Below are 12,523 nucleotides of genomic sequence, written 5' to 3'. Positions count from 1 at the left end.
GAGTTAAAAAGTACTGGTCTAACACTTGGGTTCTGTTCCTTTTGATGTCCTCACTATTAAAGCTGCTTTTCTCCTTTTGCTGGCCAGTGGCTGATTTAGGAGTGAGATACCTGGTCTGAGTGGGTCTTTCCTCATGTGTTTCCTCAGGGATGGTTCCATCACACTGCTTTCTTCTGACGTTTTCTTGGTAGTAGATACAGATGTGCCCTCTCTTTTTGAAGACCAGACCCTTGACTGACATTGCATCCAAAGGAGATGAAGATGACATCTATGTCCAGATAGGTGTTTCAAATACTACTGTGATAGATCTCTTGGCTGATATTCTTCTCAGAAACATTGTCTCATCTTGATCAATTGACTACAAGAAATACGTTGCAGCTGGCACTATTTCTGGTTGGGTTTCTCAGGTAATTCTCAAAGCTCATCTTTGGGCCCAGGCATGTATTAATTAATTAACTGCTTGAATCTGAGTGCACATGAGGTGTGGGACTTGCCACCTCAGCAGTCGTCAGTTTGAATCAGTTTGAAATGGCACAGTATATGACACGAACATGAGGAGTTTGTATTATAACCGTCATTTGTTTGAATATAAATACCATGTCAAACTGAAATTGCCACCCGTCCTTCCCTGCTGTTCTTGCCGTGCTTCACAAGGGGTCTCCTTTGTTAGCCATGCGTGGAATGGCTCTTAATTAAGGCACGGAAATGCGCTGACTGGCTAAGCGGAAGACGGGCATGGTAGAAGTGTCTTGGAACTGAGTTGACTGTGACATTTGGCCCGCAGAGCAAACTGATAGGCCTAGTTTGTATCATTTTGACATGGTAGGTATATTCAACCGAGCAGGGATCATAACACAAACTCCCCATGTGTATTCAACAGTGGGCAAAGTTATCTTGCTGTACAGAGAAAAACAAAACGAAACCTTGACCAACTTATCAAAATGGAATTAACCCCTTTCTCTGCAGGCCAAGAAAGCTCACGACGCAGGTATAGCTGTTTTGGCCATCGGGGTTGGTCTGGAGACTCCTCTCAATGAGCTCAGCATGATGGCCAGTAACCCAGACGCTGATGTGTTCTTCGTCCCTGAGTTCTCGGATCTTAAGGGCATCGAGAGGGCCTTCCATGATAAGGCTTGCACTCTGGAACAAATTGGTGAGAAAGATGATGGTGCGAAAGTATTTCAAAAAGAGTATTCAACAACTAAATCTTGTATCTCACAAAGTTCTGGTGTGAAACATGATGAATTGTTGACAGGGCACACCATTCTAAGACTCCTGTTCCAAGACTTTCTCCTTAGAAAGACAGTGATGCAATTGTTGTTGATAAAAATTCAAATGCCTGTCTGAGTGTGAATGTGTGCTTGACTGAAACCTGATTGAATGACACTGGAAACGAATGATGTGCGCGCCCAGTGGCAACCATCAGTCGAATCTACCCAGGTAGGCAACCTGTTGTGCAAATGACCCCGTGTTTTTAAAGTGCTTAGAGCTAGGCCTGTTACCGAGGATAGGCGCTTTATAAATATCTATATCAATCATTCAAAAGAACTCCAACAACAAAGCTTGCATCCTGAATGTTCTGGTGAAAAGTGATGATTATGCGAATGATGAAGTTCATTTCGGGCATTCCACAGCAAGGATTGCGGATTGAGAACGACTCGTGAGAAATGTTAAGAGAGGGCATTCCATGTTGAAGCTTGCACTCTAATGTTGTATCATCTATGCTCTAACAAGCTGATTTTTCACAGCGGGGACCGGGGGTTGGGGTCAGTGGGGAGCCTGGTCCACGTGCACCAAAACATGCGGGGCGGGCCACAGGCTGAGGGAGAGGGAGTGCCACACTCCCCTGTACACCCCCACAGGATCACAGTGCTCCGGACACGCACTGGAGACTCGGACCTGCTCCAATGTGTCGTGTGTCGGTCTGGTAGGTGTATGTGGTTGATATGTTTTTTGTAGTTATCAGTGCAAATGCAGTGATTTTTTGTTGTTGTTGTTCCATCATCTATGTTTCAGTGGCATTACTCCCACGCCATTCATTCCAATTATCCCCATACACAGCCACACCCGAGTTCGTCTGTTGCACTCTCAGCGTCGGCAGTCCACAGGGAACCATAGATGTAAGGTCGCCAGGAGGCCACACACCAGAGGAGGAGCCAGACTGAGTGAGCATCATATCCTCCCCAGAGTGGAGACCACACCACGCCCCTCAAATGACAGCTCCCCATGATTCCATTGACACTGAAGACTCTGACAAGGACCCACCCCAAGCATGGAACTGAAGGGGTATCTAAACTGAGTCACCGTGAGAGCAAGGCATGAAAGGTCACAGACATTGAAATATGGTAGCTGCGTTATCTAATGGTCATGAATGCAACAGTTACGTCTGGCTGACCCTTTCTCTAATGATCATGAATGCTTAATGACAATCTGTACCCCATGATCAGCTGGATGTCTTCCAAAACCCGCCCCGTTGTCCCTGTCATGGGAGGTGGTAACAGACAACGTGGGTCTTCCCGTTATCAAGCAGACTCATCCTGGGTCACCCTCAAACTGGCTAACTGGCTCCGTGGAGCTTCGACAGGTTTAGCGTGCCAGCAGTGGATGGAGAAAACATGAGAAGAAAATAGACTGATCAAAACGGAAATGGATATGGAAATTGAACAGGACAACGAGCTCAGCTAAAAACAAATACATAAAAATAAAATATACATGGAATGTTTGAAGGCTGACACACAGGGAACCACAGCTTGTTCATGACTCAGCTCTTTATCTCATTCATTTCCTTTTCCCCTGTGGGTTCCAATCAAGAGCCTGTCTTGTGATGTTTGTTGCAGGCTTGCGTAGTGTATGGCCTATCCATCCCCATTTCCGTTTCTTGACTTCCGTCTCCAGTGGGGCCTGTTTTGTCATGTTCCAAAGTTCTTCATTGGAGACAACCTCTGGCCATCTGATGTTCAGGATGTTTCTTAGACATCTGTTGGTGAATGTCTGAAGCTTGTGGGTGCTGGTCTTTGTCACTCTCCACGTCTCTGAGCCATAGAGTAGAACCGACTTCACGTTGGTGTTAAAAATCCGGATCTTGTTGCGGATTGAGAGGGCTGTCGATCTCCAGATTGGTCGAAGGGTGTTGAAGGCGTGTCTTGCTTTGTTGATACGGCTCTTGATGTCTTCGTCCGCCCCCCCGTCTTTGCTGACAACACTGCCTAAGTAGACAAACTTGTCAACCTCCTTGATGTTCTCTTGGTGTAGTTGCACTGGATCTTGCTTCTTGTTGTTGACCATGATATTTCAGACTGCAAAAGAAATGGTAGAAGTTTCACTATAAATATGCTCCAATCTGAAGTGTAATGGACCAAGATCAGAGAGCAACTCCTGTTGTAAAGTTCATCCTGCATCAAGACATGGCCAAGAATCCTTCAGAGACAAACTGGTATCTCAGAGAGGATCATCAAGGACAGAGCCATCAATTACTTCCGTGTGTGTCCACACATAGAAACTCTACTTGAATGAGGAAAAGGACGAATTCTTTGAGCGACTCTCACGTAGTCTTTGCCAAGTACCAGACGACGAGGATTTTGTTGTATTCGGCGACTTCAGCGGCAGAAAGGGAAGGAGAAGAGACCCACACCTGGGCCCCCACAGTGACACCAGCACAGGCTGCATCTACAATGGGCACTAACTCCTGAGTCTTCGCGCAGAGCAAGACCTAGTCATATCAAATATTCTCTCCCAGCATCGTTCCACCCACACCAAAAACGTTGTGTAAGTGGAGTGATCTGACTCTCCCATACAGACTTTAATTTCACCAGAACATCCAGACGGAATAATGCGTGGTGGTGTCTTCAGAATAAGTGCTGGTAATATTGGACCAAAAAACAAAGTTTATGAACATTAAGCATTAGCATTGCTTACAGGAGTGTTACGGTTTGAATGTTGCAGCAATGTTCAGACAACTGTTTCTGCTGGTGACATTTGACAAAAAACAAACAAACAAAAAACAAAAAACCGTTCATAAGCATTAAGCATCAGCATTGCAATCAGGAATGTTACGATTTGAATGTTGCAGCAATGTCCAGATGACTCCTTTTAACAATAACTGTCAGTAACATTAGACAAGAAAACAAAGTTTATGAACTTTAAGCATCAGCATCACTTACATAACTGTTACGATTTGACTGTTGCAGCAATGTCCAGACAGCTATTTTAGGTGTGGCAGCGGAAGCATCCATTGCGTGCACAGAAACCAACTTTGTGACGGTGACAAGGACTGTGAGGATGGCAGTGATGAGGACCGCTACCATGCTGACTGCCAGCCGGTGTTCTGTGGGAATTCTGCAGGTGAGTGAAACCTGTTGTCTCGCTTCCCTTGTTCTAAACGTTTCAAATCTCGAAACTGGACACATCATGTTTTGTCCACACAGTAATGAGGAAGCTTGGGTATGACAAGGGAGGGGAGATGTTATCCTTACTTTGATCCAGATCACATTTTGTGCTACCAGTGTTTGTCAGTACAGCGTCCATTTCTTTTGTTCGGACCCTTCCCAAAAGGATGTTGTCGTCTTACTGTGGATTGTTTGGAAAGAATGTCCTGATTCATATTTTACAGGTAAGTTTGGTGTTGACACATACACACAGAGGGTTATTGCAGGTTGTTTGCAAACACATGTGAGCCTCAAAAATGTATTTGTTAAAGTTTACCGCAGACACAGACATACAGTCATCTATCCATCCATCTAAACACTCATATATGCACACATGCATAAATATACATGCATACGTACATTCGTACCTACACACATGCATACATTCTCATGGACGCAAGAACTTACTAATCAGAATTGGTCCATATGCTCACTTTGTTTGCACTCTTGAAGCCAGAGAGACATTACTTGCATTTTTTCTTCTTTTTCTTTCAGAAATCTTCCTCCCTGTGTCACTAACCACGTTCTTCTCACTGTTGATGACCGCTGCTTTGCCTGCATGGGTCACGTGCTGTGACATAACCATCTGACACGCGTTTCTTAGAACCCGGAAATGATGTCTTTCTTCTTCTTCTTCCTCCTCTCTTCTTTATTGCCCTTTTTCACAGCTTGTTCGTACGTGTGTGATCATATCTACTGTTCATAGTATTTCAAGTGAAGCATCTTGCTGTACAAATCACCATGCATAAATCAATGTGTTTATTTACTTGATATTTATTCATTTATCTAATTGTGATAGAGTTTGGGCAAGGGGCTTTAATTTATTGTTAGAGATTTTTAAAGAATTAAAACATCCTGCTTGCAAGCGCCAAGTTGTAACAGGTTACGCTTGGGTGGTAAAGGTTTGTGATTTATTTTGAATAAAAGAATTGAAACATTAACAGGAATAGTTTTGGATCTATTTTGTGATGGATCTTTATCATGTTGGCGACGCCACTTTTGTAGACGTGTACCTGAGTGGTTTTATTATAAAAAGGTGATGGTACAAAAGAATTACTAATAATTTACTAAATGAAACGATAGAAAAGAATCCCTGCACAGGCCAGGAACGTGTAGAGGCCAGTCACAAAAAAGGTTTTCTATTGTTTTATTTACAACATTTATGAGAAGATAAAAGAGCAGAAGATAAGACAACAAAGAGAATAGAGAAAACAGTGCACTAATAAGACAGAACAAACAAATGTCATTAAGCACAATGTGTCAGCAAAAGTGAATAGTAAAGCACATGTATATGTATTACATGGAAAGACTACCACTCGGTTTGAGATGAGCAACAACATAAGATGGGATAATGCATATATGTGAAGACCAAACACTGATATCAATTGACATTTCTAATGCATTTGAATACTGCAGTTAAAATGGTTAAAGCTAAGCTGATTTAGTGAAAGTACACTGACAGTATAGATTAGGTAAAGCTTATACTCAAAGTAACTCAAATGAATCAGTTATCATGTAGTTCTATACTGGAGTAAGCTGTATAGCAGAGAGCACAATAACCAAATTATAATTAACAAATGCGATACATATCAGATGGTTTTAACAAATAGCTGATATCACTACAACACTATCTTGTAATCACACCAACAGAGTACTACACACATCTTAGAGTACTGAGCACACTGTAGCAGTACAGCTGATATGAGTATGTGAAATAATACATGAATACTAAACAATAGAATAAGTGGCTTTGATAAAATACTGGCAAACTGAGTGACCAGTTAGTCAGTGCTCAGTACAAAGATTGGAAGAACCATTATGACTTAACCATTTAGTGGTGAATGAACCTACACAAGTAATCTGTTGCACCAAAACCAAATATCAACATAGCTAAGCTTGTGCTCAACATTTAAATCTGAAGCTGAGGCCGGATAAGTAACCTAACTTTATCAGTAACAGCAAATGAGAAAGAATGTGTCATTCCCTGTAGAACATTCTCGAACAAACTATCAGTGTCCAGAGATGTTGTTGACTGTGACGTTAAGAATTTAAATGGAATACTGCTCCAAGCATATGACGGCATGGCAGTTACCAAGATCAATCATAGCCGAGCTGTGACTACATGTCAAAGCAATAACTGAACAAAGCAATATACTCATATGAACACAAGTACTGTGTCGAAGAATACAATTTACGAATCATTAGCACATTTTAAATGGAGTACTTGCAGCGATATGGCGATGATGCTTGCCGTTGGGGGAACACACGTACACACACACACTGTTTGTGACACAGCAAGAGAGAGAGAGAGAGAGAGAGAGAGAGAGAGAGAGAGCAGGCTCTAGCCAATAACTGGCCAGGTGGAAAAGTTTCCAGTGATCACCCACTCTGTCTCTTTATGCAAGTTAAGCGAACTGCACTGATGCTAGTGTGGCCTGTGAAGCGAATTAGCTCAAATCCCCCAAAATTCAGATAGGACGCAAAAGAAAGAGCTCAATACCTACTTTCTAATGAGTATAAAATGAAGTGTTGATTATTTAAGATGAATTTATAATCTTAATGAGTCAGCTGAACTGATCAGTTTTAGCGAGCTCATCACGGAAAATTACAAACTGCGTTAAACCAGTTTAACGTAGGCAAACACAAATGGTACAGATTTAAAGATGGAATTGCGACGATTCTGCCAGTATGTAATACTTGCAGTTTACTAATCTGACAGAAGAGATATTTTATTAAATACACTGCAGCAGAAACACAAGTTTCAGCTCACCCAATGGCATACAGCGACACTTAGTTGAGAAGTGGTTGTCGTTAAACGAGAAGGACAAAATGACGTAAGCTTGGCGTCAGTTGAAATCTTGACACTGACGAATGATTAACTAAAATCAACTATGCTTCTAACTGACTTAACTGTCTGCGTGTAAGCACAACAAATATTGCAGTGAACGATACAGAAACTTGATTTAATAAATGTTTAGAGAATAGGTTTAGCATGGGCTTTGCATTCAAACCGTCACACATTCTGCACGAGCCGTTGAAGACTGGCAAGTTAGTTGCTAAAAAGGCGTCTTCTATAGTTCAGCTTTCAACTTATGCTGTGATTTGAACCACGGTTAGTAGCCAGTCATATGGAGCACTTGGCTACATATTTATTAATATATTTGTTTATCTATTTAATTTGTCACATTTCATTGTGTTAATTGTTTTGTCTCTACTACTTGCCTTAACACTGTCCCGATTCAGTTAATATCAGTTCAGTGTGTCCGTTTCCTTTGATGTGCATGATAAAAATCGTGAAGCAAAAATAAAAACTGTCTCATCATATGGATGTGTTTGTGTATGTGCACGCATGCGCACGCGCACGTGTGTGTGTGTGTGTGTGTGTGTGTGTGTGTACATTTATGTGAGTGTATTTGGGTTTGTATGTGCGTGTATGTGTGTGTGTGTGTGTTGTTATTGTTATAGTCGTTTGTGTGAGCGCGTGTGTGTGTGAGCAAGATACAGTTTGAATTGCCCATAAAACATAGGCAATGTTCTTTCGACTGTACGCAAAACATGAATCATTTGCATTCGTTTGAGAATTGAATATGCATGAGAAGTGTCAAATACTGGGTTCACTTAGTTCATTTTCTTATTTCCCTTCCACCACAGAACAAACTAGTGCACGGGGAACATTAAACGAGACTTTCCCCGCATTTTAATGTTTGGTGGGCATTATGTCAAGGATTACCCTGGATAGAGGTGCATTTTTCTCACCCAGTATCCAGTGACCCCGATTTCATCCCCATCAATTTTCAAGTTTCAGTTAAAGCTTCAATAACCTGTCCCTTCCAGGTCTCATCCACATTCTGGATTAAAAAAAAACAACAACAAAAAGCAACAACAAAACAAAAACAAACAGAAAACGTAGTTGTAGGAATAAAACAAAATGTTCATTGTTGATGGAAACTGATTATATCACTTTGAATTTTTTTTAAAAGTCATGTTTTATGTCATGATTACATCTGCAGAACTGACAGCCTTAGTTACGAAAAAAAAGTCATATGCCTGATATTACGATTATATTTGAAGTATTGATTATATTTCTTCAGAACCACAGTCGGAGTGAGGCAAGGCTGTTTGCTCTCACCAACTCTCTTCAACATCTTCCTGGAAAGAATCATGACTGATTCACTTGAAGACCACAAAGAAAGAGTCAACATCGGAGGCAGAGCAGTCACCAACTTACGTTTCGCCGACGATATTGATGGCCTAGCAGGAAAAGAAGAGGAGCTAGCTAGCTTAGTGGACCACCTTGATAAAACCTCTAGAGCCTATGGCATGCAGATCAGTGCAGAGAAGACCAAACTAATGACCAACAGCACCAATAGCATCAGCACTGACATAAATGTGGATGGCCAGAAGCTAGAAACTGTCCACAGCTTTAAATAACTGGGAGCAATTGTGACAGATGAGGGATCCGAACCCGAAGTACTCTCCAGGATTGCACAGGTGACAGCAGCACTCACAAAACTGAGGTACATCTGGAACGACCGGAGCATTGCACTCGGCTCAAAGATCAGACTGATGCGTACCCTAGTGACATCTATACTCTTGTATGCATGTGAATCGTGGACCTTAACAGCTGAAATAGAAAAGAATTGCATATGACTCATTTCCGGTTGAACTGCATATGACTCATTTCCAGTTTCCTTGAGGATTAGGTGGGTGTTTGTTTTTGCTTTTTGTTGTTGTTGTTGTTTTATTGTTCTTATTGTTTAATTTTTGATAAACAAATAAAACTTAAGAGGGTGTCGTTTAAAAGTTTAAGCTGATGAAAAAGGAGGTGTTATGTTGGGACAGTTTAACGTTGGCGTCAAACTTGACTGTTCTGTGTATTTCAAATAAATCAAAACCTATTTCAAAAAAAATAAACAAACGTAGAATAACACCAAACAACCAAGATATCTAACTTGTGAGCAGATTTACATACATATTTATTTGGTTACATTTTGGAACGAGATACACGCGCGCGCGCGCACACACACACACACGCACGCACGCACACACGCACGCATGCACGCACGCACGTACGCACATACACACTAACTCACTCACACACACAGTCACACACATACACACACACACACACACACACACACACACACACACACATACACACACAAACATGTGTACATGCCTGACTGTCTGTCTGTCTGTGAGTCTACAATGCTTTTTGTGGGGTAACTTGAGACCACATGTCACCAACACGCATCGGTCGCAGCCTCATTGATGGACATTACATTGGTTTATGATCGTGCTATCCACCTGTCAAACTTTCACATCTTCCCTGTCTCCATCACGACTTTCTGGCATCGATAAATCGTATCAAAATCGCCAGGAGCATTTTCGGGCACCAGATGGTTTGTCGCCAAGGGCCAGTGATCCTCGGATCCGATGAATTTGCCATCATCGTAAAGATGCGCTAAGTGCATGCTGCACACGGGACCTAGGTTTATCGTGCCATCCGAATGACTAGCGTCCAGACCACCACTCAAGGTCTAGTGGAGGGGAATAAAATACTTGCGACTTTGCCGGGATTCGAACCATTGGGCTCAAATTCTCTCGCTTCCTAGGCGGAGGCGTTACCTCTAGGCCTATTACTTCATTATATCGGAGTTGTTACCATTGCTTACATGCCACAAACCATCCCCCTACCCTCCCCCTCAAGCCACCACCACCATCACCACCAGTAACACCAACAACCACAGCAATCTACGTGTAAGTGACCCTCTGGTAAACCAGTTTGCCAGCCAGCTTGGGTCACGTGATGGAAACGTCAATACCGTCCTCTGTCGCTATCACCATCAGTTCAGCATCGTTCTCGTAGGTCAGGGCATAATATTCTTTGCCCAGCACGTCGACAGGCAATGCGATGTAAGCGTCTGTGGAGTGAGGTTCCAGGTTGACCCCGTACACGGACACCTCCTCTGTGGCCTGGATGTAGATGCCTCTGTGTGACTGGTTACAGAGACACAGAGAGAGACAAGAGACAAACATGGATGATTGGAATGAACGATAGAAGTAACGGATAATAGGATATGATATGAATAATTATACAGCGTCTATCCTCAGTCATAGACCAAACTAATAATATGATAATACATGAAGCGTCCATCTTCAGTCATAAACCAAACTAAAATATGATATTATACGAAGAGTCAATCCTCAGTTATTGACCAAACTATGATATGATATGATATGAATACTTATAATTTATAACGTCTAACCTCAGTCATAGACCAAACTATAATATGATATCGAAGCGTCTGTAATCAGTTATTGACCAAACTATAATATGGTATGGTATGAATACTTACATAACGTCTAACCTCCGTCATAGACCAAACCATAATATGTATAATAGGAAAACTTACATAGCGCCTATCCTGGGTCATAGACCAAACTATAATATGATATGATATGAATACTTATATAGCATCTATTCTGTCATAGACCAAACTATAATATGTATGATATGAATACTTGTATAGCTTCTATACTCAGACATAGACCAAACTATAATATGATATGAAAACATACATAGCGCCTATCCTCAGTCATAGACAAAACAATAATATGATATGATATGAATACTTATATAGCGTCTATTCTCAGTCATAGACCAAACTACAACATGTATGATATGAATGCTTGTATAGCGTCTATACTCTGACATAGACCAAATTATAATACGATATGATTTGAAAACTTACATAGCGCCCATCCTTAGACAAAACTATAATATGATATGATATGAATACTTATATAGCGTCTATTCTCAGCCATAGACCAAACTATAATATGTATGATATGAATACTTATATAGCGTCTATTCTCAGTCATAGACCAAACGATGTGAGGTTTACAAGCACGAAGTCATTTGCCCAACAGGTTGCCTACATAAGTAGAGCCGACTAACAGCTGCAGAAGGGCACTCGCATTTCGTTTACTGAGTCGTTCAGCCAGATTTCAGTAATGCACGCACACACACGAAGGAAGCAACGAAAAAAAATGAACGGACAGAGGAAGGAACGGGAAATAAACAAACGAACGAACAACAAAACTTACAAAACCAACAACAACTAAACGAGCGAATGAATGATTGATTTGTACATGACATGATAGGTCGAAGACCCATTTGAAACACACAAAACAAGCAAGTCAGTAAACCTGTAGCAGATAACCTGAGTGTAAAATGTAGTAACAATCGACATTGTCAGCTCCTTCCCTCTGCTCCCCGCACGCCCATACTACGCCACAACCACCCCTACCCTCTCTACCACAGTACCACCACTACCACTAACACCAATAACAATGAGAGACTTATAAAATGACTGATTGATTTATTGATATGGATACTTATATAGCGCCTATCCTCCGTCGGATACCAAGCTGTAAGCGCTTTACAAACGTGGGGTCATCTACACAACAGGCTGCCTACCTGGGCAGAGCTGGCTGACGGCTGCCACTGGGCGCTCATCGTTCGTTTCCTGTGTCATTCAGTCAGATTTCAGGCACCTACACATACACACTCTGACAGACATGTAACATTTTACGTGCATGACCGTTTGGCTTATTTACCCCGCCATGGAGGAGGCCATACTCCGTTTTCGGGGGTGTGCATGCTGGGTATGTTCTTGTTTCCATAACCCACCGAACGCTGACATGGATTACATGATCTTTAACGTGCGTATTTCATCTTCTGTGTGCGCATACACACGAAGGGGGTTCAGGCACTAGCATGTCTGCACATATGTTGACCTGGGAGATCGGAAAAATTTCCACCCTTTACCCACCAGGCGCCGTCACCGAGATTCGAACCCGGGACCCTCTGATTGAAAGTCCAACACTTTAATCATTTGGCTAAAATGCGGCGAAGCCGACAGTGAGTGAAGAGTTTCTCCTTTTTTTTCTTCTTCTTCGTTCGTTTATTCGAATGTATACGAGTGAGTTTTTTACGAGTATGACCATTTTTACACCAGCCATGTAGGCAGCCATACTCCGTTTTCGTGGGTGGTAAGGAGTTTCATATTGTGGTTTACTGAATGAAACGACGA

At 41.9% G+C, this 12,523-nt stretch overlaps 1 protein-coding gene across 1 annotated transcript in view; it reads left to right on the top strand.

Moving 5' to 3' along the window:
- LOC143301797 (coadhesin-like) overlaps positions 1 to 7,740 on the top strand; it is a 28,755-nt gene extending 21,015 nt beyond the window's left edge. The window contains exons 13-16 of the mRNA XM_076616189.1: positions 967 to 1,153; positions 1,749 to 1,927; positions 4,188 to 4,341; positions 4,920 to 7,740. Coding sequence (XP_076472304.1) covers positions 967 to 1,153; positions 1,749 to 1,927; positions 4,188 to 4,341; positions 4,920 to 5,014 — 615 coding nt within the window. The 3' untranslated portion in view covers positions 5,015 to 7,740. The remainder of the gene's footprint in view (positions 1 to 966; positions 1,154 to 1,748; positions 1,928 to 4,187; positions 4,342 to 4,919) is intronic.
- Positions 7,741 to 12,523: the final 4,783 nt, after the last annotated feature.

This window comes from Babylonia areolata, chromosome 28 (assembly GCF_041734735.1).
Source record: "Babylonia areolata isolate BAREFJ2019XMU chromosome 28, ASM4173473v1, whole genome shotgun sequence".
In the NCBI taxonomy this organism is placed as follows: Eukaryota; Metazoa; Mollusca; class Gastropoda; order Neogastropoda; family Buccinidae; genus Babylonia; species Babylonia areolata.
This window is presented reverse-complemented; position numbering and strand designations above follow the sequence as displayed.